The sequence below is a fragment of the Lepisosteus oculatus genome, chromosome 6, assembly GCF_040954835.1.
Source record: "Lepisosteus oculatus isolate fLepOcu1 chromosome 6, fLepOcu1.hap2, whole genome shotgun sequence".
NCBI lineage: Eukaryota > Metazoa > Chordata > Actinopteri > Semionotiformes > Lepisosteidae > Lepisosteus > Lepisosteus oculatus.
The window spans coordinates 41,642,224-41,670,135 of record NC_090701.1 but is presented as its reverse complement, the minus strand read 5'-3'; the positions used below and the strand labels follow the sequence as shown (position 1 = coordinate 41,670,135).

Below are 27,912 nucleotides of genomic sequence, written 5' to 3'. Positions count from 1 at the left end.
TGTATTAACCCCTCTCTCTCAGTGCAGTGTTCATGTACTGGAGTGTCCAGTCAGTGTACTGTAGTGTCTGCACTATGTTTCCTCTGTGCACTAGCTGTGTTGTTACAGTGTGTTGTACAGTAGTTGCTCAGTGCTTGCTGCTGCATGCGTCAGTCTGTGGGCTGCAGTTAAGGGGTAGAAATCATTTCTTCACACAGAGGAGGAAGATGGCTATATTAAGACACAGGAATCATCGCTGCTCCATCCTTTCTCTTCCCTCCTCTTTCCCTGTCTCCTTGAGCTTCGCTCTCCTCTCCCGATCTTCCTGTGTCCTTAGCAGGACGCTCTTCAGCCGGACACTTACACACACAGGTTCGCTCATGCGGGCTCTGATCCGAATCAGCTTCACCTGTGAGCTGAACCCCACTTAAACACCTTTGTTTTCCTTTCCTGTCAGCTGGCAAAACCTGGTGGAATAGGAAGATGGGAACACCCCCTACTCAGTGAGATTCGGGCAAATACTAAATCGGCATTGTTCAATGTCCGCGCCACAGTTCAAGCCTGTACATTCCACTTCAGCTCAAGGGGGCATTTAGATGATACTCCTCATGGAATGACAAAAAAACTATTCTGCTCTGGGATTCACCCAGTGAATGAAGACCATATACTGTACATGAGACTGTCCTACACTGACAGGACGAATTCAGTATCCACAAAGGCATTGACAATATCAACTCAGGGGACTTCTTCAGAGTCAGAAAACAAGACCCCCCCACCAATAAAAAAGGCTTTGGATAGATAGCATCATGTCTTGATCTTTGATCTTCTCTGCCAAACCCAGACTGTTCAAAATAACTGTGCTGTGGTATTCTTTTATCTCACCGATGAGCTCTAAAGCAATATTTCAAACAGGGCTATGTTATAATTCAGATACCTGTGTGTTCACTGGTGTAGCTCAGGACATGTGGTTTGGTAGAATCACAAAGGTTTCTCTGAATGAGCCTTGAGAGAGCAGGATTCATGAGGACAGGAGTAGAATTCATGAGGACAGGAGCTGGATTCATGAGGACAGGAGCTGGATTCATGAGGCAGGAGCAGGATTCATGAGGACGGGAGCTGGATTCACGAGGACGGGAGCTGGATTCATGAGGCAGGAGCAGGATTCATGAGGACGGGAGCTGGATTCATGAGGACAGGAGCTGGATTCATGAGGCAGGAGCAGGATTCATGAGGCAGGAGCAGGATTCATGAGGACGGGAGCTGGATTCACGAGGACAGGAGCTGGATTCACGAGGACAGGAGCAGGATTCACGAGAACAGGAGCAGGATTCACGAGGACGGGAGCTGGATTCATGAGGACGGGAGCAGGATTCATGAGGACGGGAGCTGGATTCATGAGGACAGGAGCAGAATTCATGAGGACAGGAGCTGGATTCACGAGGACGGGACCTGGATTCACGAGGACTGGAGCTGGATTCACGAGGACGGGAGCTGGATTCATGAGGACAGGAGCAGAATTCATGAGGACAGGAGCTGGATTCATGAGGACAGGAGCTGGATTCATGAGGCAGGGGCAGGATTCATGAAGACGGGAGCTGGATTAATGAGGACAGGAGCAGAATTCATGAGGACAGGAGCTGGATTCATGAGGACAGGAGCTGGATCCATGAGGCAGGAGCAGGATTCATGAGGACGGGAGCTGGATTCACGAGGACGGGAGCTGGATTCATGAGGCAGGAGCTGGATTCATGAGGACAGGAGCAGGATTCATGAGGACAGGAGCTGGATTCATGAGGACAGGAGCAGGATTCATGAGGACAGGAGCTGGATTCATGAGGACAGGAGCAGGATTCATGAGGCAGGAGCAGGATTCACGAGGACGGGAGCTGGATTCATGAGGACAGGAGCTGGATTCATGAGGACAGGAGCAGGATTCATGAGGACAGAAGCAGGATTCATGAGGACAGGAGCAGAATACACAAGAACAGGAGCAGGATTAATGAGGACAGGAGCAGGATTCATGAGAAGCATACATGAGGACAGGAGCTGGATTCATGAGCAAGATACATGAGGACAGGAGCAGGATTCATGAGGACAGGAGCAGAATACACGAGGACAGGAGCAGGATTCATGAGGACAGGAGCTGGATTAATGAGGACAGGAGCAGGATTCATGAGCAGGATACATGAGGACAGAAGCAGGATTCATGAGGACAGGAGCAGGATATACAGTATGAGCAGGATACATGAGGAGAAGAGCAGGATATACAGTATGAGCAGGATACAGGAGTAGGATTCATGGGTAGAATGTGTGAGGGCAGTCCTGCATGAGTGTAGGAAAATATTTTGGTAAATAGCCAACCACTATATCATTTAAAAAATAATTGCCAAGTTGTGTTGTTAGACTCCTCCGACGTTTAACTGCTGGTTGTGTTCAGCTGTCTGATCTGGGCTCTGAGGTACGGCGCTCATGATCACAGACAGGGGAGGATGAGGAACAGCCCACAGACTCTTTCGACCTGCCCAGCCTCAAGCCCCTTGTCTTTCAACACATTGCAGGCAGCACCACCCCGTACCCCGTGTCTGTGTCTGCTTTCATCCCGGACCTGGGGTGCTGTCGGTGTGGAGTTTGTATGTTCTCCCCGTCTGCACGTGGGCTTCCTCCAGGTGTATAATTGTGTCTGTGTGCCTTGCGATGGACAGGCGGCCCATCCTGCTTTGTGCCTGCTGCTTTCTGGGACTCTGCATTGGATAAAGCGTTTAGAAAATGGTTGGGTGGATAAAATGGAGAGGACAACCGGTAGCTGAATCGCATGATCAGGATAAGTGCATCAGCAACGAATGGAGTAGAGGAGCGGCCCTCACCAACGGTATCGCATCCCTGTGAGTCCCTGGGGGGCCACAGGGGGGCACTGTGTTACTGTGAGCTGAGAGGCCCATCACTGGTCAACCACTGAGATGGCCAACATCTCAGCTGCCAAATTGTACCGCGACACCTGAGGAGTCACACTAGTGGCATGACTCAGGCTTGAACCTATGATCAAAGAGCTCAACCTGTTGAGTCTGTTGGGAGACCCCACTATGATTTAATGTATGTGTCATATTGCGAATTAAGCTTGGGATTCTTCAAGGTCACCTCTGTCCCCAATGATCCCCTATGTCAAAGAGAATTCTACACCGAGGGGATGAGATTCCGTTCCATGACAGACTCAGTGCCGATTGAGCCCAGTCGCAGTCTCCTCACTCTAAGCTCCTCTATCACCTCCTCTGTAAACTTGGTGACCGAAAGGCATCAGAGTCTGTGATGCAAGCAAAACTGTATCCTTCCTGGGGTTCGATCATAAGAACACAAGACAGGTCTCTTCCAACAGGCTCAACGTCTCTCCCAACAGTCCCAACGTCTCTTCCAACAGGCTCAGAGTCTCTCCCAACAGGCCCAACGTCTCTCCCAACAGGCTCAGAGTCTCTCCCAACAGGCCCAACGTCTCTCCCAACAGGCTCAGTGTCTCTCCCAACAGGCTCAGTGTCTTTCCCAACAGGCCCAACGTCTCTCCCAACAGGCTCAGTGTCTCTCCCAACAGGCTCAGTGTCTTTTCCAACAGGCCCAACGTCTCTCCCAACAGGCTCAGAGTCTCTCCCAACAGGCTCAGAGTCTCTCCCAACAGGCCCAACGTCTCTCCCAACAGGCTCAGTGTCTCTCCCAACAGGCTCAGTGTCTTTTCCAACAGGCCCAACGTCTCTCCCAACAGGCCCAACGTCTCTCCCAACAGGCTCAGAGTCTCTCCCAACAGGCTCAGAGTCTCTCCCAACAGGCTCAGAGTCTCTCCCATCAGGCCCAACGTCTCTCCCAACAGGCTCAGAGTCTCTCCGAACAGGCTCAGTGTCTTTCTCAACAGGCTCAGAGTCTCTCCCAACAGGCTCAGAGTCTCTCCCAACAGGCTCAGAGTCTCTCCCATCAGGCCCAACGTCTCTCCCAACAGGCTCAGAGTCTCTCCGAACAGGCTCAGTGTCTTTCTCAACAGGCTCAGAGTCTCTCCCAACAGGCTCAGAGTCTCTCCCAAAAGGCTCAGCATCACTCTCTTTGCTGTTAAACCCTCAGTCTGGTTTTGAGGTCAGTGAGGGAGACCACAGGCCGGAGGGCACTCTTCTGGTCTGTGATCCTGCCCTGGTGCCCGGCGTGTGTGTGTGTACACTGCCACACGTTGGCCAGACCATGGGGGAAAGGGGGGGGGGGGAATCTATGCCCAGGCATGCCCAGGTGGCCCGGCACGTGCCCTGGCTCCCTCTCGCCCACCCGGCCTGGCAGTGTGGCTGTGCACGGAGGCAAAGGTCGCTGAAAGGCGCTATAAATGGCTCTGATGTCAGAGGCATTGTTTCCAGCCGACGCAGGCTGTGACAGCGTCACACACACGTTCGTGCAGCGAAGAGGCGAATTTAGCAACAACTGGAAGAGGCAGGGAAACAATGTTTCCATTTAGGATTGCCTGATGTTCCCCGGCTTTATTTAGTGCAGATGACTTGATCAGAAAGCGCTCTGATTGACGAGCCGGTATTGTCAGGGCTGCTTATTGAAACTCTTGCTCTTTGTCTCCGGAGGCGTGTTTTCCAGGGCGTCACTCACTGCTGTCTGAGGCTTTGTTCTGGGTTTTTTCTATTTTCTGTCACTGTGAACATTTCTTCATTTCTTCACGTTTCTTCATTTTCTGTTCACTTTACTAATCTCCCTCCGCTCTCCCCCTCTCGCCCCCAGCCTCCTACCCTCTCTCTCTCCATCCTGCCCTGGAGCTGCGTCTCTCTCTCAGTCCCTCCATCCCACCCCTTCGTATAAACCCCTCTCTCTCAGTGCAGTGTTAATGTCCTGGAGTGTCCAGTCAGTGTGTCTGGACTGTATTAACCCCTCTCTCTCAGTGCAGTGTTAATGTCCTGTAGAGTCCAGTCAGTGTGTCTGGACTGTATTAACCCCTCTCTCTCAGTGAGTGCAGTGTTAATGTCCTGTAGTGTCCAGTCAGTGTGTCTGGACTGTATTAACCCCTCTCTCAGTGCAGTGTTAATGTCCTGTAGTGTCCAGTCAGTGTGTCTGGACTGTATTAACCCCTCTCTCTCAGTGAGTGCAGTGTTAATGTCCTGTAGTGTCCAGTCAGTGTGTCTGGACTGTATTAACCCCTCTCTCAGTGCAGTGTTAATGTACTGTAGTGTCCAGTCAGTGTGTCTGGACTGTATTAACCCCTCTCTCAGTGCAGTGTTAATGTCCTGTAGTGTCCAGTCAGTGTGTCTGGACTGTATTAACCCCTCTCTCAGTGCAGTGTTAATGTCCTGTAGTGTCCAGTCAGTGTGTCTGGACTGTATTAACCCCTCTCTCAGTGCAGTGTTAATATCCTGTAGTGTCCAGTCAGTGTGTCTGGACTGTATTAACCCGTCTCTCTCAGTGCAGTGTTAATGTACTGGAGTGTCCAGTCAGTGTGTCTGGACTGTATTAACCCCTCTCTCTCAGTGCAGTGTTAATGTCCTGGAGTGTCGAGTCAGTGTGTCTGGACTGTATTAACCCCTCTCTCTCAGTGCAGTGTTAATGTCCTGTAGTGTCCAGTCAGTGTGTCTGTACTGTATTAACCCCTCTCTCTCAGTGCAGTGTTAATGTCCTGTAGTGTCCAGTCAGTGTGTCTGGACTGTATTAACCCCTCTCTCAGTGCAGTGTTAATGTCCTGTAGTGTCCAGTCAGTGTGTCTGTACTGTATTAACCCCTCTCTCTCAGTGCAGTGTTAATGTCCTGTACAGTCCAGTCAGTGTGTCTGGACTGTATTAACCCCTCTCTCTCAGTGCATTGTTAATGTCCTGTAGTGTCCAGTCAGTGTGTCTGGACTGTATTAACTCCTCTCTCTCAGTGCAGTGTTAATGTCCTGTAGTGTCCAGTCAGTGTGTCTGGACTGTATTAACTCCTCTCTCTCAGTGCAGTGTTAATGTACTGGAGTGTCCAGTCAGTGTGTCTGGACTGTATTAACCCCTCTCTCTCAGTGCAGTGTTAATGTCCTGTAGTGTCCAGTCAGTGTGTCTGGACTGTATTAACTCCTCTCTCTCAGTGCAGTGTTAATGTACTGGAGTGTCCAGTCAGTGTGTCTGGACTGTATTAACCCCTCTCTCTCAGTGCAGTGTTAATGTATTACAGTCAGTCAGTGTTAGTGCTGTATATTACTATCCTGTCTCTCTCCTATCTCCACTGCGTATTGATGTCTTGGTAGCTCAGGGCTGATTTCAGAGACACATACATCTGTGCTGAGAAACTGAATATTTATTCATAATGTTTTTCTAACAGGCAGTCAGATTGATTCACTGAAGTTAAAAATACACCTGTCCCTCTCTCACTGTCTCACAAACCGGAGGTTGTATGCACACAAGTTGTATATATAGGTGAGAGGAATTGCATAATTCGGAAGGAGTTACACACACACTGTGAATTCTGAACTGAACGCTCAGACACGTAAACACACGTGCACATTTGTGTTAAAACACAGGGCTGGGCCAGGAAGACAGTCTTCTGGAAATGATGAGCACAGACACCTTATCTGCACCAGGGGTCAGAATATTAATCTGGGTGACAGAGGGCTGGACCAGGACACTCCAGGTGTGAAAACTGTGTGTCTGTACTGTACTGCTGTGTGCATTTAAAACGGAGAGAAAGGAAACAGGGTTGTGGGAGTGGGGTACTTCTTTCAAGATGAGACCCTCCAGTCAGGACAGGAGGCACTTCTCTACACAAAGGGTGGTAGGAGTGTGGAACAAGCTGCCCAGCCATGTTGTTGAACTGCTACCTTGTCCTCTGTCAAGACACATCTGGATGAGATCCTCCAGTCAGGAAAGGAGGCACTTCTCTACACAAAGGGTGGTAGGAGTGTGTAACAAGCTGCCCAGCCATGTTGTTGAACGGCTGCCCTGGGCTTTCAAGACAAACCTGGATGAGAGTCTCAGATCAATTAGCTACTATTGATAAAACTAAACGGGCTGCCGGGTTGAGACCGTTCATATGCTGATCTAGGGCTCACAGGTCACTGAGACACAGGAGGAACAGCTCAGTCTGTAACAGCACAGTCCTACAGTGCAATGTCTCCCACAGTTATCCGATACTTTAAGCAATTGAAAGTTTCTGCAATTTAAGCAATTAGCACCTTACAACATAATACAACGTAAATCTCTCACAAACACTGATTTACGCCACACTGTCCCATAATCCCATTGGTAGTATTGCATACAGGACCAGTGCAGCCTGGTCAGGCAGTCACTGTGAATGATCAAAGAATTATTTCTTCTTCCTTTATTTTTATTTTCTCTCCGTATTCTCTTGGTGAGAATTAGAACCAGATTCCGAGAGCGTCATCGCTGATCTCAAACGATTCTCACGATTTAAAAATAAACAAGTGAATGAAGAGAGGGAGAGACAGGGGGAAATAAATAAATTATTCAACACAAGTCATACACAGGCTGTCTATTTTTACAGTTTTTCCTCTGATCTCATTCTCAAGACAACACGCACACACCACACACACTCAAGCGTTGGTGTGTGAGAGAGGGAGGGAGGGAGGACTTCATCATCCAAACAGTAACTCTACAGGGAGGCAGGGAGAAACTGAGATTTATACAGTATATTCACACAGACACACTGACTGGACACTACAGTACATTAACACTGCACTGAGAGAGAGGGGTTAATACAGTCCAGACACACTGACTGGACACTACAGTACATTAACACTGCACTGAGAGAGAGGGGTTAATACAGTCCAGACACACTGACTGGACACTACAGGACATTAACACTGCACCAAGAGAGAGGGGTTAATACAGTCCAGACACACTGACTGGACACTACAGGACATTAACACTGCACTGAGAGAGAGGGGTTAATACAGTACAGACACACTGACTGGACACTACAGTACATTAACACTGCACTGAGAGAGAGGGGTTAATACAGTCCAGACACACTGACTGGACACTACAGGACATTAACACTGCACTGAGAGAGAGGGGTTAATACAGTACAGACACACTGACTGGACACTACAGGACATTAACACTGCACTGAGAGAGGGGGGTTAATACAGTCCAGACACATTGTTGTTCCTGCTGGTGGTCTGGTTTAGCTTTGTGTCCTTGGTCTACTGTGAGCCTGTAAGGATAAGGAAGACAGTTAAAATAGGAGGATTCCTGATGAGCAGATCACACTTAAAGTCCTCTGTCTCCCCCTTGTGGCGAGGTCTTCTTTCTGCATCTTGGCCTGTCGATGATCTTCATGTGCTCTAGATCTTTCTGCACATTAATCCGCAACATTAGTGACCCACAGCACCACCGCTTATCGATATATTTCTCTGGTTTTCAGTGTTTGTGGCGTGAAGATTTCTAGAATGAATGTCATACAATGTCTCTTCTGCAAATGGCATGTGTGTATTAACCTTTCCCTGAGTGTCATCACATCACAGCCAGTACAGTCCCTCAGTTCCACCCCTCTGCACCGCAGTTCTACACTACCAGCAGAATCTCCAGTGCCTCCCGTCAGGACAGGAGGCACCTCTTTACACAGAGAGGTGCGGGAGTGTGGAACAAGCTGCCCAGCCATGTTGTTGAAGCCGTTACCTTGACTTCTCTCAGGAAATGGCTGGATGAGATTCCTGGCTCAATTAACTACACCCAAAGGCACAAGTTTCTTCTTGTTTGTGATCTCATGTAACAGCGCTCTTCCCCGAAGATCCCACTGGCCTGCTCTGGCGCTTGCCTTGTGGTGGTTTAATAACACAGGCTCTCTGATTACTGGAGTGTTCTAGGGACCGAGCTACACACACATCAGAGCAGTGCACAGCGCAGTGTGGGAAATGACGTGCTCAGCCCTTGGTTAGTACAGTCACCACAAGTAATCTTACTGTACCGTATTATTTAAACGCAACTTTCTTCAGCTCATCGATGTTTTTTAAGGTGCTTGTTAAATCGCCTTGACCTTAACATCGCCATGATCCGAGCTGATATCGTAACTCCAGGTCTAGTAATTATACAGCAGGTAGAACAGCAGTATTAAGAAGAGACCCGAATAGCATTGCGAGATGAACGCATCTCGGATTGATGACACCATTGCCCACAGCGCTGCCTGTGCGGGAATCCGCCCCCCCTGTGCTGACCGACCGAAGTCCTCTGTCGCTGGAACCCGGAAGCTGGAAAACCGAGCCCTCGCGCCGGCGTCCGGTCGGTCAGTCTCGTGCTCCGACGCCCCGCTGGCGTCCCTTGGCGCTGTAGAGCCCAAACGCTGCTTTCAACGGCACTGACCGGCGCTAACGGAGCGCCGACGAATGCGCTGGGTTTTGTTCATTGTTCGTGCAGTTTGCAGTGGGGGCGGAGGCGGAGGCGGGTGAATGGGTGGGAGCTGGCCTGTGCTCGTTCCCTCACCCCCTGCTACGGGGTAGCGGCGAGAGAGTCAAAAAAGGCCGACGCCGCTATTCCCGGACACTGTCCGGCTGTGTTTGCCCGCCCCTGTGGACCATGTAGTTCACGCTTCACTGGTGCTTCTGAAGATATCCTGTGGGAATGTATCATGCTCAACCTGTGATGCTCTGTAATTAAATTGATTGCATTGCCTGAGCGCTGCTTCTATATCGCTCCAACTCGGCTTCATGATGAGAACATCGGGGTCCCAACGAAGAGCTTAAAGGGCTTGGAAAGCAATAAACGAAATCAGAGAGAGCACTTTCTTCCCTCGAGACCCCGCTTCACCTAAGCAAACGCCAAACCTGCTGACTAATAACGAGCCGAGGCCGCAGGAAGGTATGAATCTGCGTTCTCCGAGCAGTGCTTAACCCCGCACACGCCACGTCAGGGCCCTTCAGAGACACCGCCCTGCAGTTCACTGCCGGACCACCAGGGAAACAAGACCTACTTTCGCTCGCTCCGCATACCGTCTGCGCCAATTCATTTCTTATTCTGTATTTCTTCTTCGAAGTCGTAACTGTTAAGATCTCCTCACAAAAGAATGAACATAATTCACACTCTGCGTCCTGCACAGAGCGGTGCCACTGCTGGTACCTGCATGCACATACCTGTATAGTGGACCAACACTTGTAGATTCACACCTCTGTACACACCTGCATACACACACTGTACCTGTATATTCATAACTGTACACATGCCTGAATATTCACACCTATATAAAACACCTGATTCACCTAATACCACACCTCTATTCACACACACCTGGAGTACAGACTCTTATTGGAGACTCTGTATATACACACACACACACCTGGAGTACAGACTCTTATTGGAGACTCTGTATATATATACACACACACCTGGAGTACAGACTCTTACTGGAGACTCTGTATATACACACACACACCTGGAGTACAGACTCTTATTGGAGACTCTGTATATATATATACACACACACACCTGGAGTACAGACTCTTATTGGAGACTCTGTGTATATATATACAGACACACACCTGGAGTACAGACTCTTATTGGAGACTCTGTATATACACACACACCTGGAGGACAGGCTCTTATTGGAGACTCTGTATATACACACACACCTGGAGTACAGACTCTTATTGGAGACTCTGTATATATATACACACACACACCTGGAGTACAGACTCTTATTGGAGACTCTGTACACACACACACACACCTGGAGTACAGACTCTTATTGGAGACTCTGTATATATGTACACACACACACCTGGAGTACAGACTCTTATTGGAGACTCTGTACACACACACACCTGGAGTACAGACTCTTATTGGAGACTCTGTATATATGTACACACACACACACACACCTGGAGTACAGACTCTTATTGGAGACTCTGTATATATATACACACACACACACCTGGAGTACAGACTCTTATTGGAGACTCTGTATATACACACACACCTGGAGTACAGACTCTTACTGGAGACTCTGTATATATATATACACACACCTGGAGTACAGACTCTTATTGGAGACTCTGTATATATATATACACACCTGGAGTACAGACTCTTATTGGAGACTCTGTATATATATACACACACACCTGGAGTACAGACTCTTATTGGAGACTCTGTATATATATATACACACCTGGAGTACAGACTCTTATTGGAGACTCTGTATACACACACACACCTGGAGTACAGACTCTTATTAGAGACTCTGTATACACACACACACACCTGGAGTACAGACTCTTATTGGAGACTCTGTATACACACACACACACCTGGAGTACAGACTCTTATTGGAGACTCTGTATACACACACACACCTGGAGTACAGACTCTTACTGGAGACTCTGTATATATATATACACACACCTGGAGTACAGACTCTTATTGGAGACTCTGTATATATATACACACACACCTGGAGTACAGACTCTTATTGGAGACTCTGTATACACACACACACCTGGAGTACAGACTCTTATTGGAGACTCTGTATATACACACACACACTTGGAGTACAGACTCTTATTGGAGACTCTGTATATATACACACACCTGGAGTACAGACTCTTATTGGAGACTCTGTATATATACACACACACCTGGAGTACAGACTCTTATTGCAGACTCTGTATACACACACACAGACACATCTCTTGTTGGCAACGTTGTGTATTCACAGCTGGCATTAAGGAATGATTCCAGCTAAGTGTAAAAACAACAAGACAGCAATGCTAAAAATGCGCCTGCAGGACAGCGGGTTGAGGCAGTAATGATGACAGCGCTGGCGCAGGGGGAGCCGAGAGAGGCAGCGCGCAGGCGGCAGGAGGCCTGGGCCCCAGAGACGGGCCGCGCCGGCCTCTCTGCAGGAGCCTCACATGAGGGCGCACCCCCACGAGCTCTTCTTCTTGACAGTGGTGGCCCAGCGCAGCCAGCCCAGCCGCTCCTCGGTGTAGGGGGGGTACCGCAGAGTGTTGATCCTCTCCAGCCCCCAGCCCCGCAGCATGCAGCCCCGGCTGTGGGAGAAGGTCTCGAACCCCCAGCGGCCATGATACCGGCCCATCCCACTGGAGCCTAACACACAGGGAGAGGACTGCTATAGTACATGACACTACACACTGCACTGAGAGAGAGGGGTTAATACAGTCCAGACACACTGACTGGACACTACAGGACATTAACACTGCACTGAGAGAGAGGGGTTAATACAGTCCAGACACACTGACTGGACACTACAGTACATTAACACTGCACTGAGAGAGAGGGGTTAATACAGAAGTGGACAGCAGCTGAAACCTGCAATGCAATGCAGCTTGTCTAACCTCCCCTGAGACAGACAGGCGAATGCAGAAGCAGGCTTACCGATTCCGCCGAAGGGCAGGCTAGGCAGGGACATGTGGACCATTCCATCGTTGGAGCAGAACCCCCCACTAGTGGTATGCTCCAGCACTGTATTAACCACCTTAGAGAAGAGGGGACAGAAGATTCAAAGCAATTATATAAACAGCTAGACAACTGTAACAGTAGCAGTAACAGAAATATTTAATGTACTGTTTTAACCCCTCTCTCTCAGTGCAGTGTTAATGTCCTGTAGTGTCCAGTCAGTGTGTCTGGACTGTATTAACCCCTCTCTCTCAGTGCAGTGTTAATGTACTGTAGTGTCCAGTCAGTGTGTCTGGACTGTATTAACCCCTCTCTCTCAGTGCAGTGTTAATGTACTGGAGTGTCCAGTCAGTGTGTCTGGACTGTATTAACCCCTCTCTCTCAGTGCAGTGTTAATGTCCTGTAGTGTCCAGTCAGTGTGTCTGTACTGTATTAACCCCTCTCTCTCAGTGCAGTGTTAATGTACTGGAGTGTCCAGTCAGTGTGTCTGGACTGTATTAACCCCTCTCTCTCAGTGCAGTGTTAATGTCCTGTAGTGTCCAGTCAGTGTGTCTGTACTGTATTAACCCCTCTCTTTCACTGTAACACTGTAATACAGTATTGTAATAGAGTACAGTGTTAATGTGTTCACTACTGTCTCTAACCTTGTTGTCATCAGAGAAGACATAGAGAGCCAGGGGTGCCTCTCTGCGATTGACGAAGGAAATGCCTTCTTCCAGAGTGTCGATAGTGAGGATAGGCAAGATGGGGCCAAATATCTCCTCTTCCATCAGGGGATCCGTCTCCTTCACATCAACAACCACTGTGGGGGCTGGAGAGGGATGGGAGTGACTTTAACACATCATGCAAGGCTGGTAAGGCAATCCACACAGAAACTCCACCCTTCCTCTCCTGTACCCAGTGGAGAGAAATAGGTTAGAGAGACCTCCTGTCTCTTACCTCTCTCCCTCTCCTCCTGTCTCTTACCTCTGTACCTCTCCTCCCGTCTCTTACCTCCTGTCTCCCACTTATGTACCTCTTCTCCTGCCTCTCCCTCCACCTGTCTCTTACCTCTGTAGCTCTCCTCCCATCTCCCTTTCCTCCCGTCTCTGACCTCTGTACCTCTCCTACCGTCTCCCTCTCCTCCCGTCTCTGACCTCTGTACCTCTCTACCCTCTCCCTCTCCTCCCGTCTCTTACCTCTGTACCTCTCTACCGTCTCCCTCTCCTCCCGTCTCTTACCTATGTACCTCTCCTCCTGTCTCTGACCTCTCTCCCTCTCCTCCCGTCTCTGACCTCTGTACCTCTCTACCCTCTCCCTCTCCTCCCGTCTCTGACCTCTGTACCTCTCTACCCTCTACCTCTCCTCCCGTCTCTGACCTCTGTACCTCTCTACCCTCTCCCTCTCCTCCCGTCTCTTACCTATGTACCTCTCCTCCTGTCTCTGACCTCTCTCCCTCTCCTCCCGTCTCTGACCTCTCTCCCTCTCCTCCCGTCTCTGACCTCTGTACCTCTCTACCCTCTCCCTCTCCTCCCATCTCTTACCTATGTACCTCTCCTCCTGTCTCTGACCTCTCTCCCTCTCCTCCCGTCTCTGACCTCTCTCCCTCTCCTCCCGTCTCTGACCTCTCTCCCTCTCCTCCCGTCTCTTACCCATGTATCTCTCCTCCTGCTGGCTCCCCCCTCCGATCTCCACCTTGCCCTGGCTCTGCCTCAGCAGCCGGGTCAGTCTGGTCCAGTGTCTGTCCGTCACGATCCGCCCGTAATCCTGGGAGTCCTGCGGCTGGGGGCTGTAGAACAGCTCCAGGGCTTTCCGGAGGGCCGGCAGGAGGGCGTCCTTCATCTGCGGGGTGCAGAGGACGTAATCGGGAGCCACGCAGCTCTGCCCAGCGTTGAAGAACTTGGCCCAGGCCAGGCGCCTGGCGGCCGCGGGGACGTCCACCTGGCCGAAGATCAGACAGGGGCTCTTCCCGCCCAGCTCCAGCGTGACGGGGGTGAGGTGCACTGAGGCCGCCTGCAGGATCAGCCTGGCTACCGCCTGGGACCCTGAGAGACGTAGGAATAATAATCCTGACACCTGTATAGCACTGTTCTGCTCACTCCACTCAGAGTGCTTTACAGGTAATAGGGATCCCCTCCACCACCCCAAGTGTGCAGCCCCACCTAGATGATGCTCCAGTACTGTCCCCACACACCAGCTCTCAGTGGGGAGGAGAGCAGAGTGATGAAGCCAGTTCAGAGATGGGGATTATTAGGAGGCCATGATGGGTAAAGACCAGGGGAAAATTTGGCCAGGACACTGTGGTAACACCCCTACTGTTTTATCCAAACACCCTGGGATTTTTACTGACCACAGGGAGTCAGGACCACAGTTTAATGTCTCATCTGAAAGATGGCATCTTTTTACAGTATAGTGTCCCAGTCACTATACTGGGGCATTAGGACAGCCCCAGCCCCACATAGACTGCAGGGTGAGCGCCCCCTGCTGGCCCCACTAACACCTCTTCCAGCAGCAGCCTTAGCTTTCCCAGGAGTCTCCCCTCCAGGTACTGACCAAGCTCCCTCCTGCTGAGCTCCAGGGGGCTGCCAGCTGGGAGCTGCTGGCATGGAGGAGGGGCAGTGATCTTCCAAAATGCCCAGTTATTCATGACAGCAGATAACAGCCTGCTGCCAGGCTCAGGGGAGGTTCACCTGTATAGAAGATGTGGTTGAATCTGTTCTCCAGCAAGGTCTTAGTTTCCTCTGCTCCTCCACACACCACGGCATAGCAGTCCTACCAGGAAAACACACTCAGCTCAACTGCTCCATCTGGTGGAGCTGCCGAAATGTAAGAGAGGTGACAAACAGGGAGCAAACACAAACTCAAGACAGACAAGAGACACACACTGATACGCAAACACAGCCAGGACCCCGGCCACACAGACAGACAAGACTCAGACTGCAGAGACAGACAGAACTCAAACCACACAAACAGGACTAAGAAAGACAGACAGACCCAGATGACACAACTACACAAGGTACCTGATCCAGATATTTAGGGATGAGATCAGCCAGAATTTTCTCGGTGGCTTGACTGACTTCTGAGGGCTTGAGGACAGCACAGTTCCCTGAGAGAATAAAATGAACTCATCTTGGTGATGATGACAATTATATAGTGTCCAAGTGCGCCCCCTTGACTCCATCTGGGGAACTACAATGCACAATATTCTTCTTAATAATGATCAAGTGATTAATGATGATGATGGTGATATCAGTAATGTTGACGAAGACAATGAAGATGGTGATGAAGATCACAACAACGACAATGAAACTGCTAATAAGGATGAAGATGAAGATAGTGATATTAGTTATGAAGAGATGGTGGTGATGATAATGAAGATGGTAGTGATTATAATGATGGTGATCACAAGAGGCCCTGATGAAGCTGACAGCGATTATGATGATCCTGATGAAGCTGATGATGAAGATCAAAGTGATAATTATAATGATGGTGATCATGAGAGGTCCTGATGAAGCTGACAGTGATGATGATGGTAATAAGTATAATCGCAGCGATGAAGAGGAGTCCTCCTATACCTGGGGGGTCTCGGTCTGGCCCCAGTCTCATGCATGCATGCAGCACAGACACTAGGGGGAGCTCCTGAGGCACCATACCTGCAGCGATGGCAGACACCAGGGGCAACAGAATGAGCTGGAGGGGGTAATTCCAGGCCCCGATGATCAGAACCACCCCGAGGGGCTCCTTGCGAATGAAACAATCGTCGAACTTGGTGGCCTGAAACGAGAAAAGAAAGGGGGGAGATGGTGCAGGAGTTAAAGCAGTATGAAGACAGACAGGAACCCGCAGCGTCTGGTTCCAGCTGGAAACACCAGGGGGCGCCACAGCAGATACAGGTCACACAGCTCTGTTGGTCTGAAACTAGACACCACAGGAGCCCTTTCTGCAGGGCCTGATTCTGCAGCTGGTGAGGACAGCTAACACAGGGCCTACGGGGCTTGGCTTCTGCACAGAATCGTACCTGAAAAGCTGGGAAAAACAAACTGATCCAATTAAGTCAATAACAAGCTTAGCCTCCAAAACCCTCACTTCATATCCTTGATATAATGGACTGGAGCTGTACACCTGTGTGTCTACTGCAGAGATACTCACTCCTGCTGGACTCTGGTCCTCAGGGACTGGAGCTGTGCACCTGTGTGTCTACTCCAGGGATACTCACTCCTGCTGGACTCTGGAGCTGTACACCTGTGTTTCTACTCCAGAGATACTCACTCCTGCTGGACTCTGGTCCTCAGGGACTGGAGTTGTGCACCTGTGTGTCTACTCCAGGGATACTCACTCCTGCTGGACTCTGGAGCTGTGCACCTGTGTGTCTACTCCAGGGATACTCACTCCTGCTGGACTCTGGAGCTGTGCACCTGTGTTTCTACTCCACGGATACTCACTCCTGCTGGACTCTGGTCCTCAGGGACTGGAGCTGTGCACCTGTGTATCTACTCCAGGGATACTCACTCCTGCTGGACTCTGGTCCTCAGGGACTGGAGCTGTGCACCTGTGTGTCTACTCCAGGGATACTCACTCCTGCTGGACTCTGGTCCTCAGGGACTGGAGCTGTACACCTGTGTGTCTACTCCAGGGATACTCACTCCTGCTGGACTCTGGAGCTGTGCACCTGTGTGTCTACTCCAGGGATACTCACTCCTGCTGGACTCTGGTCCTCAGGGACTGGAGCTGTACACCTGTGTGTCTACTCCACAGATACTCACTCCTGCTGGACTGTACACAACAGAGAGAATCGTCTCAGCTCACCAGGTTTTTATCCACGTACTCTGGCTGCATCCAAGTTCGAAAGTTATTGATTGTGTAGTTCGCTTCATTCAGAACCATGTCTAACTCTGACAGCACGGCCTCAAACTTGGGCTGGAGACAGAAAGATTGATGAGTATTAATATACTACAGACATACTGACTAGACACTACAGGACATTAACACTGCACTGAGAGAGAGGGGTTAATGCAGTCCAGACACACTGACTGGACACTACAGGACATTAACACTGCACTGAGAGAGAGGGGTTAATACAGTACAGACAATACATGCAGTACCTTTTACTAAATGATTACATCACCTTACACTAATAGGCAAGTAAACAATCTCTCAGAAGGATTATGGGAACAGTTCAATGTCTAAGTTCTGACATTTAAAAAAACTTTCAGAACTTCCCATTTCTGTATAGAAAAATGCCTGAACCCCTTTACATCATCACAGCTTTTCATAATCATCGAAGTGCCCTGCAGTGACTGACCCTATGTGTGCTGTAAATGACATAAAACTGCATGATCTTTGTCAGTTCACTTCAGAGACGGACGTTCCGGCCGGCGGCAGTGGCCGCAGTGTCCACTACCTTGCTGAGGTCCTGGTGCAGGGCCTCCAGGATGGCCTTCTCATTATCAGTAATGAGCTGGGCCAAGGCCATCAGCTGAGACAGCCGGAACTCTTCCGGACGAGTCTTCCCCGACAGGAACGAGGAACGCAATCGTTCTAACACTTCCTGATGACTGTCCATGATCACCCTGGCCAGAGAGAGAGGGGTTAATACAGTCCAGACACACTGACTGGACACTCCAGGACATCAACACTGCACTGAGAGAGAGGGGTTAATACAGTCCAGACACACTGACTGGACACTACAGGACATTAACACTGCACTGAGAGAGAGGGGTTAATACAGTCCAGACACACTGACTGGACACTACAGGACATTAACACTGCACTGAGAGAGAGGGGTTAATACAGTCCAGACACACTGACTGGACACTACAGGACATTAACACTGCACTGAGAGAGAGGGGTTAATACAGTCCAGACACACTGACTGGACACTACAGGACATTAACACTGCACTGAGAGAGAGGGGTTAATACAGTCCAGACACACTGACTGGACACTACAGGACATTAACACTGCACTGAGAGAGAGGGGTTAATACAGTCCATGTTCATCATCATAGAACCAAGAAACATCAAATGGCAAACAATTTACACTGCAGGTCTCAAAAACACACCTCACTGCCTCCCATCCCTCATTACAGCACAATCCCACCCAGCCCTGCCAGATAATTTGTTCTGGCCCAGCACTCTGGCATGTACAATTAAGGGTAATAATAATAATAATAATAATAATAATAATAATAATAATAATAATAATAATAATAATAAACTTTATTTTATATAGCCCCTTTAAAGGTGGCTTCTCAAAGCGCTTTACAGGATGACAATAACAATAAATAAGAAGAATACAACAATAAATAAGAAGAATACACAAGATAAGACACAATTACAATTACAACAATACAACAATAACAATAGAGGAGACCGTGGAAGGTGGTATTAAGAAGAGCAGAGGGGTGAAGAATGGAACCAGTTGAGTAAAGGCTTTTCTGAAGAAGAGGGTTTTGAGTCTGGATTTGAAGGAGTTTAGAGAAGGTGACTCTCTGATATCCTTGGGCAAAGAGTTCCAGAGCTTGGGGGCATAGCAGGAGAAGGCCCTGTCGCCCATACAATGTAGACGGGCTTGGGGGACAGTAAGGAGGGCAGAATTTGAAGAGCGGAGGTTGCGAGGTGGGGAGTAGAGCGATAATAGTTCAGACAGGTACGGAGGTGCCAAGCCATGCAGAGCCTCATAGGTGAGCATGAGGATTTTAAAGTCTACACGGAACTTGACCAGAAGCCAGTGCAAGGACTCCAAGACAGGAGTAATGTGAACACTTGCACTAGATCTGGTCAGGATTCTGGCTGATGAATTTTGGACATACTGCAGTTTGTTCAGAGTAGATTTAGATACCCCAGCGAGTAGAGCACTACAGTAGTCAATTCGAGAGAATACAAATGTGTTAAATCAGCTTTTCAGCCACAGTTAATGATAGCATACGGCGTAGTGTGGTGATATTTCTGAGGTGAAAAAACATGTTTTGACAATATGCTGCACATGTGGGTCGAATGTTAAGCCAGAATAGAATAGAACCCCAAGGTTTTTAAATTTTGATTGAAGCTCAAGTACAGAGCCATCTACAGATAGGGTTACAGGACTGGCTTTACGAAGTTGATGGGGGCTGCCAATAAGCATGACTTCAGTCTTGTCGCAGTTAAGATGAAGGAAGTTTTGAGTCATCCAAATTTTTATGTCAGAGATGCAATTAGATAGAATAGAGACAGCCACATCAGTGTCAGGTTTGGTATGGATGTATATTTGAGTATCGTCAGCGTAAAAATAAAAGCTGAGGCCATGTGGTCTTAAAAGCTGACCAAGTGGGAACATGTAAATGCTAAAGAGCAAGGGGGCCAGTATTCAGCCCTGATGGACACCAGACTTAACAAGACCAATTTCAGACCTGTACCCATTGAGAGAGACAAAGTGACAGCGATCAGTGAGGTAAGACTTGCACCATTTGAGAGCAGTGTCAGAAACTCCAAACACAGTCTCAAGACGAGAAAGTAAGATGTCATGGTCAACAGTGTCAAAGGCAGCACTGAGATCAAGAAGGATGAGTATAGAAAGAGAACCAGAATCAGAAGGTATTAGAAAATCGTTGGCGACTTTGACCAGGGCAGTTTCTGTGCTGTGAAGTTGACAGAAGCCAGATTGGAGGGGTTCGAAAAGGTTGTATGTCATGAGGTGGTTATGTAACTGAAGTGTGACAGCACGTTCTAGAATTTTAGAGAGAAAGGGTAAGTTGGAGATGGGGCGAAAGTTGTTAAGATCGTCAAGAGCCATGTTAGGCTTCTTTGGCACAGGAGTAATGGCAGCAGTTTTGAGGACTGTTGGTACAATGCCGGTGCTCCAAGGATTCATGTATAATATTGAGGACAATGGGACAGAGAGAAGAGAAACAGGACTGAAATGAAGTGGTGGGAATAGGATCTAAAATAGATGTGGTGGGTTTCATGCGTGTAACTAGTTTATTGAGGGATGCTGAGTCAAGAAGAGAGAAGCTGGAGAGAAGGGAACCAGAGAAGTTGGATGAGGAGGGAGGAGGTATGGAAATGATATGCGTAGTGGAGAGAATGTGATGCCGGATGTTGTCAATCTTAGAACTAAAGAAATCTAAGAATGTGTTGCAAAGTTGTGATGAGGCAGGTAATGTGGTGGGGCAGTTTGGCTTGAGCAGTCTGTTGATGGTGGAGAAAAGATGTCTGGGGTTGTTTTGGTGATTTTCAATGATGTGAGAGAAGTAGGTGGATCTAGCAGACCCTGTAGTAACCTTATAATCAGATAAGTAATCTCTCCAGGCCTGATAATGTACATTTAGGCCGGAAAGACGCCACCTACGCTCAAGTTTGCGAGAGGCTACCTTCATGGATCGCAGATGGTCATTGTTCCAGGGGGCAGGGCGAGAGAAGGAGATGGTTTGAGTTTTTATAGGAGCAAACGTGTTGAGGGTAGATAAAAGAGCACGGTCAAGTAACTGTATTTTGTCCTCTAGAGGGTCAGAGGAAGAGAAACAGGATAAGGAGGACAGATTAGAATTTGCAAACCTTGGGTGATCAACTGATCGCCAGTTGCAGAAATTTACAGAGCGCGAGGGGGAGGTGTTAGAAACAGGTAATTCCAGATTGAAGAGAATGGCTAAGTAGTCAGAGAGGCCTAGATCAAGGGGAGAGCAGTGGGAGACAAAGGAGCCATTTGCAATAATTAAATCTAAGGTGTGTCCTTTGTTATGTGTAGGGGTACAAACAAACTGAGTAAGATCAAAGCATCCCAATAGAGAAAGTACTGTAAGTCTTTAGCCAAACTGGAAGACCTTGAATCGATGTGTATATTAAAGTCCCCTAGAATAAGGATCCTTTTAAACTTAAGGCATAAGAATGAGAGAAAATCGGCAAACTCACCTAAGACGGCTTCACTGGGTTTGGGTGGTCTATAAACTGTGGCAATAATAGTAGACTGGGGGATAGAAACATTAAAAACAAGACAATCAAAAGAAGAGGGAGGAGGTATAGTAATAGGACTTAGACTGTAAAAAGGGTGTAAATAACAATAATGCCCCCACCTCTGCCTGAAAGACGCAGAAGGTCAAAGAAACCATATCCAGGAGGAACTAGTTGGCTGAACAGGAGTCCATCGTTTTGTTTGTGCCAGGTTTCAGTTAAGCACAGAAGGTCCAATTGTTTTTCATTGATGATGTCACATAAGAAAAGAGCCTTGTTGTTTTTGGAGCGGGTGTTGAGTAAACGCTGATCTGGCCAGTCTCAGGGATTCAGGGGGAAGCGGAGTGCGCTCCAGGTGCAGTAGTGAGTGGAGATTTTTTAGATCGGCGCCGGTACGTGATGTAATAATAATAGTAATAATAATAATAATAATAATAATAATAATAATAATAATAATAATTGCTTACACTTATATAGCGCTGGACACTCCACTCAAAGCGCTTTACAGGTAATGGGGACTCCCCTCCACCACCACAAATGTGCAGCATCCACCTGGATGATGCGACAGCAGCCATAGTGCGCCAGAACGCTCACCACACATCAGCTATCAGTGGGGAGGAGAGCAGAGTGATGAAGCCAATTCATAGAGTGTACTTACAGACGTGCGCCGAAAGGCAGGGATAGAGACTCCACTGGCAGGCGAACGGAAAAAAAAACGGCGTACTGTGCTGCGATGGATGTAGCGACTCGGTGGTAAAATCCCAGTAAAACGGCAGTAATCGAATGTGTCTTTCACCAGGTGGTAGCTTTGTTTTAGTTGAAGAAGTTGCAGTGCAGTGTACCTCAGTGACATGATCGATGAATCGAGACGGGAAGGAAATCCAGAGAAGGCGGGAGCAAGTGGTGAAGGTCTTCAGTTGAGCAAATTCACGATGCAAGTGGAAGTCGCATTTGTGAATTTGTAACGTGGAGCGGATAACGTGAAGCGGATGAAAATAGACAAGTTAGAAATCAGTGTCATCGAGAAGAAAAAGGAAAAAAAACATAGATAAGTAGATACAAATGAAAAACTGGTGAGAGGAGCGGCAGCCAAACGTGCCAGCGTTCCCTCTCAACCGGAATCAAGGGTAGAAGGCACTTCTTTACACAAAGGGTAGTGGGAGTATGGAACAAATTGTGCAGCCATGTTTTTTAAAGCTAACACCTCAGATTCTTTAAAGCAAAGTCTGGATGAGATTCTCCAGTCAGGATAGGAGACGCACACACAGAGTGCCGGAGACAGGAGAGACAGACAGCGCCGGAGCGCAGGGAGAAAGGTCACCAGACAACCAGGACAGCGTAGGACCACAGAGCTTTGAGTGGAGTATCCAGAAAAGCGCCCTCTATGTGCAAGTTATTATTATTATTATTATTATTATTATTATTATTATTATTATTATTATTATTGTGTATCCTAACTGTACTGCGGTCCTCTGTCTCGCTTTCAACCGATCAGCACAGCTCTGGTGCTCCCGGCGCAAACGAAGGCAACAGCCAACCCAGAGCCGCCCAAGCTGAGCTGCTGCACTGGGAACGAAGCACTGTCTGTGCGGGCGGTCCGGCTGCTGTTGCAACACAGTGAAATCCAGTACTTCTCCCAAAGTATTGCCACATTCACGGAGCGCATCTGCCGCATGACATCAAGTCTGGGCACATCTCAAACTCAGCAAGCTGTGGACGTTGTAAAAGTACGCAGGCAGAGGTGGGACTTCACTTTATTTACCGTCCGGCTTGAACTTAAAAACTGTAAAATAGGAACCAAATTGTTTAAATACATGGATACACTTACAAACAACACGTAATCACGGTACTGTTTTGGCTAACTAACCTGTTAGCGCTCCTCCGCTTCAGTAACGCTCGGGCAGAACTTCGGCAGGTGCACTGCTCGGCGTTGCTATGGAGAACCGGACCTGGTTGTCTAGGGGCGATGCCGCCGGCCTGCGATAAGCGGGACTCCTCGCCGAGCTGCCCGCGGAAACACCGAGAAACCCGTGACCCGCTCTCCCGGACTCCAGCCCCACCGAGCAGCCGTGAGCCAGCGCTGACGTCCCAGCCAGTAGCCCAGCCCTGGCTCAGCAGGAAGAGCGAGACGCGGCGCCGGAGTTTCCGGGTGTCTCTCTAGCGCTGCGAGTGGACAGAGGAGGGACGCCAGGGCCCGGGCTCTTACTGTTTCTGCAGTCCGGTAAGCGGCCCTTCTGGTCTTTTTGCCACAGGATCTTTACCGATAAGGCCGGCCCTGGGTATAGGGGCCCCTCCCCCTCAATGTGCAACACAACAGATTTATTTTAATCTGTTCCAATGTGAGCGAAAACATTTTTTCTTTCTGTTGCTGCTGGGGATCATCCTAAAGGAAGCCCGGTCAAAACAGAACAGAAAACCAAATCATAACCGTGTTCCTGAAGCGCAGGAGAAGAAGCGATCTCAAAACAGAGGCGCGCCAAATCAAGCCATTGCAATAATGCACAATATGCATAATGATTTGTATTTGATTTGGTTTTGAGTCTGCAGAATCATTTGGATTTCATTTGGCTTCGAGTCAGATCCAGTTAACTCGCGAAATGTAGAACGGTAACACATTTTCCAAACTAGACATATAAATAGTTTCTACCAGACGTTTCATGGAGGGAGGGGAGTTTTTCCCGCAATTGTACAAATGCCATGTGGCTCGCCTGGCTAAAAATCAAACCAAAGCCTGAAAGCAACCGTACAAAACAAAGACAGTTACCAAGACAGAGTGTACCGAATCGCCATTAAAACGCTTTGTATTCCTCGCGGTTTCTCCTGTTCATGGGGTCATTGTGAACTCAGCCTGTAGCCCTTGGAGTTGCAGTCAATTCAAGGTGCTTTATTATAACATTATAACATCACTTTATTAACCCTTTACAATTTCTTGCATTAGGAATTTTCTTTTCGCATACCCCAGCTTGCTCTCCATGAGACACACAGACAGGGAGAGAAGCTGGGGGTCAGAGCGCAGGGTCCCCCTGGAGCAGCTGGGGTTAAGGGCCTTGCTCAGGGGCCTAAGGGAGTAGGATTCTTCTGCCAGCTACAGGATTTGAACCTGCAACCTTCTAGCCACAAGCACAGAGCCACCGCTCCGCCCATTAGCATGACCGCTGGGTACAATCAGTGTTGCCAAAGCGGATAAAAATAATAAAATTAACATGAAACAAAAAATAAAATAAAATCTACAGACATTTACAACAAGGACATATCATAAAATATTTACATATACTGTAAACGGGTGGAGCATTATGGGGAGACAGGCTCACTGTTCCTCAGGCTGTGGCAGGAGGTCACATACTGGGCTGCCAGTTCAACTGAGTTCCCTCCTCCCTCTCCCAGTAGGATTGGGACCCAGTCTCTCTGCCAGTGACAGCGACAGGAGCAGAGAGGAGCTTTTCAGAGCTCGAGTGGATTAAAACACCCCTGAGGTCGAAAAAATCATTTGTACGTTTTTTTTAAAAAAAACGTTCCCATCAGCTCAGCCCCACTGCTCTCACCGGCCTTGTATTAAGTGCCCTTGTTTTTTTTTATTTCTGACTTAATTTCGCATTTATTTCTGTAGTTCCTTTCTACAGAGATTTCAGTGCTGTACTTTTAAAGCTATACCTTTGAAGTAACACAGAGCCTGTTTATCACTAATTTATTTTGTTGTTTTGTATCATTACTTTTTATTGCTATTAATGCTTCTTTTTAAAATGTGTTCCTTATCTTCTTGTTTATAAGTCATTACGTGTTCTTTAAAGCTGGTTAATAAAAGTGTTCTAGTTATATCATTCATTTATTTAATGGTTCTGAGTAGTGCAATACTGTTGTGTTGAGAGCTGATAATAGTGTTTGTGAAAACCATGATCTAGAGGAGCCCCCAAAAACTAGGGCTGGCTCTGTATACAGATACAGTAACAAAAACACAGAGCCATTTACTTACAGCAACAGCACAGACAGCAAACGTTGTTGGTAGAGTTCGAGTCAGCTCTAACAAATAGCTTCAGAGGTTCAGGTCTGAATTCCTGACATTTTTTCAGACATGCCTGTGTTATCATCAAGAGCGTAAGTTCCAAAGAACTGGAGCAAGCAGCCAGTACCGTCCCCAGGCAAGGAGACTATAGGGGTGTGTAGTAGATGGTGTCGTTCAAATGTTGACCCCAGGGTTCTGACTGCTAGTCATTACAGACACAGGACACTCCGAAAGAGCAGGGAGTTAACAAATCTCTGCAGTGGAGCTGCTGGTGCAGGAGGGGCTGTGTGTCTGTAGGTGGGGCCGCTGGTGCAGGAGGGGGCTGTGTGTCTCCCAGGTGGGGCCGCTGGTGCAGGAGGGGGCTGTGTGTCTGTAGGTGGGGCCGCTGGTGCAGGAGGGGGCTGTGTGTCTGTAGGTGGGGCCGCTGGTGCAGGAGGGGGCTGTGTGTCTGTAGGTGGGGCTGCTGGTGCAGGAGGGGGCTGTGTGTCTCCCAGGTGGAGCTGCTGGTGCAGGAGGGGGCTGTGTGTCTCCCAGGTGGGGCCGCTGGTGCAGGAGGGGGCTGTGTGTCTGTAGGTGGGGCTGCTGGTGCAGGAGGGGCTGTGTGTCTGTAGGTGGGGTCGCTGGTGCAGGAGGGGGCTGTGTGTCTCCCAGGTGGGGCCGCTAGTGCAGGAGGGGGGCTGTGTGACTCCCAGGTGGGGCAGCTGGTGCAGGAGGGGGCTGTGTGTCTGTAGGTGGGGCTGCTGGTGCAGGAGGGGGCTGTGTGTAGGTGGGGCCGCTGGTGCAGGAGGGGGCTGTGTGTCTGTAGGTGGGGCTGCTGGTGCAGGAGGGGGCTGTGTGTAGGTGGGGCCACTGGTGCAGGAGGGGGCTGTGTGACTCCCAGGTGGGGCCGCTGGTGCAGGAGGGGGCTGTGTGTCTGTAGGTGGGGCCGCTGGGGCAGGAGGGGGCTGTGTGTCTCCCAGGTGGGGCCGCTGGGGCAGGAGGGGGCTGTGTGTCTCCCAGGTGGGGCAGCTGGTGCAGGAGGGGGCTGTGTGTCTCCCAGGTGGGGCTGCTGGTGCAGGAGGGGGCTGTGTGTCTGTAGGTGGGGCCGCTGGTGCAGGAGGGGGCTGTGTGTCTCCCAGGTGGGGCCGCTGGTGCAGGAGGGGGCTGTGTGTCTCCCAGGTGGGGCCGCTGGTGCAGGAGGGGGCTGTGTGTCTCCCAGGTGGGGCAGCTGGTGCAGGAGGGGGCTGTGTGTCTCCCAGGTGGGGCAGCTGGTGCAGGCTGTGTGTCTGTATGTGGGGGCGCAGGTGCAGGAGAGCTAGTGGAGAGTTATTTAACGTAAGGTAATGCAGGAGGGAGGGATCTCTGAGGGTTGACTTCAAGCAGGGAGTTCAGTCCTGTGCCTGGGAAAGAGTGAGATAGTACTAGGAGACCCAGGCTGTGAGATAGCAGGGTGCAGGTGTTTCTGGGTGGACACGGATTAGCCAGAGAAGGTCAGAGGTCAGGCCAGAGCCGCTTGACGCAAGTCTGACCTCCTAATTCAGGTGTGTGCAGAGATTCAGCTACAGAGGTAAAGTGCAGAACTAGCAGAAATCTTGAGCCCTGCAGCAGCTCCAGCGTGCTGGAGATCTGTCAGTCTGGAGAATGTGTTCGGGGCAGTAATGCATCCGACATCAGCCTAGGGGGGCTGAAAGCCAGTTAAACTGCCTTTGCAAGAGCTTTGCTTCGTACATAAGAAGATCTTCTATATTCCTGCGTCCAAAGACTCATTTCCCCCACTTCAATTAGTTTTAGTTAATTTGTTGAAAACTATTTTCTTCTCTCTTGGTCCTGGGGATCAGAAGTACTTTATGGATGCATAAGTACTGTTTAAGACTGTAGCAAACCAGCATCTCGGCTCGGTCTGTTTGCAGCTTGTTCAGTAGGTTGTCTGTGCATGGTATTTTTATCTAAATTAATCAAGTCACAAGTGGGAATTTCAATACATCAAGTACTGTGTGAAGGCATTACTTACTATAACGTTACTGCAATTATAGCAGTTCAGAAACATGGGGGCAGGGAAGACAGCCCCCCCGCAAGAGAGAAACTGGTGTCCTTCAGCCATGTTGACACTGATTCTGAAGTCTGGTGTAGAGGCAGAATGGCTACCCTGGTACACTCATGTATAACAACTGAACATAGTGTATGAGCACTGCCACTGTGGCATACTGTATGAGGGAAGGCGCTGTTTCATTCACAATGCAGGAGAGTCAAACAAAGGAGAATTGGGCCAGATCAGACAAACGATAAATATAGAGAGATATGCTACGTTTATTTCTGATTAATGATGATTGTTTTTTTTATTTTCACTGTATTTTGCCTGTTCCATCCCAGCCCTACCCCCACAGGAGTCACCCAGGGAGCCTGAGGGGGAGAGCTGAATTAGAAAATAGAAGAGCTACCTCAGCTCTGTGCTGGAGTTCATGCTGCCAGGTCACAGTGGAACTACATTCCTGAAAGAGGATTGGTTCTCAAACCCAGAAACCTGCATGACTCTGCAGAGCAAGCTGGGGTATGCGAAAAGACAAATTCCTAATGCAAGAAATTGTATATGGCTAATGAAGTGATCTTATCTTATCTTAGAGTATGCGACGCAGTTGGACTCCATTGAACCTGCGACCCCCTTCTGCCCGAGACAGGGGTCAGAGGTCACTGCCCATTATGC

At 49.0% G+C, this 27,912-nt stretch overlaps 1 protein-coding gene across 1 annotated transcript; it reads right to left on the bottom strand.

Annotated features, from left to right (window-relative positions):
• Positions 1 to 11,602: 11,602 nt before the first annotated feature.
• aldh3b1 (aldehyde dehydrogenase 3 family, member B1) lies at positions 11,603 to 23,325 on the bottom strand. Its single transcript, XM_069191311.1, has 10 exons — positions 23,100 to 23,325; positions 17,710 to 17,878; positions 17,115 to 17,225; positions 15,962 to 16,082; positions 15,329 to 15,414; positions 14,999 to 15,080; positions 13,961 to 14,353; positions 12,974 to 13,140; positions 12,309 to 12,408; positions 11,603 to 12,020 (listed from the first exon to the last, which is right to left on the bottom strand). Exons 2-10 carry the CDS (start codon positions 17,869 to 17,871, stop codon positions 11,821 to 11,823), a joined length of 1,422 nt encoding a protein of 473 aa, XP_069047412.1. The 5' UTR covers positions 17,872 to 17,878; positions 23,100 to 23,325; the 3' UTR covers positions 11,603 to 11,820.
• Between the last annotated feature and the right edge of the window lie 4,587 nt (positions 23,326 to 27,912).

Bases quoted from the DNA above. Each gene is read 5' to 3' on its own strand.
- aldh3b1 (XM_069191311.1), bottom strand. From the start codon at position 17,871: ATGGACAGTCATCAGGAAGTGTTAGAACGATTGCGTTCCTCGTTCCTG. The intron at 15,081-15,328 runs GTACCTTGTGTA...TTTTCCTGGTAG, and splicing joins TCCCTAAATATCTGGATCAG to GACTGCTATGCCGTGGTGTG. The intron at 12,409-12,973 runs GTTAGAGACAGT...CTCTTCTCTAAG, and splicing joins TCTTCTCTGATGACAACAAG to GTGGTTAATACAGTGCTGGA.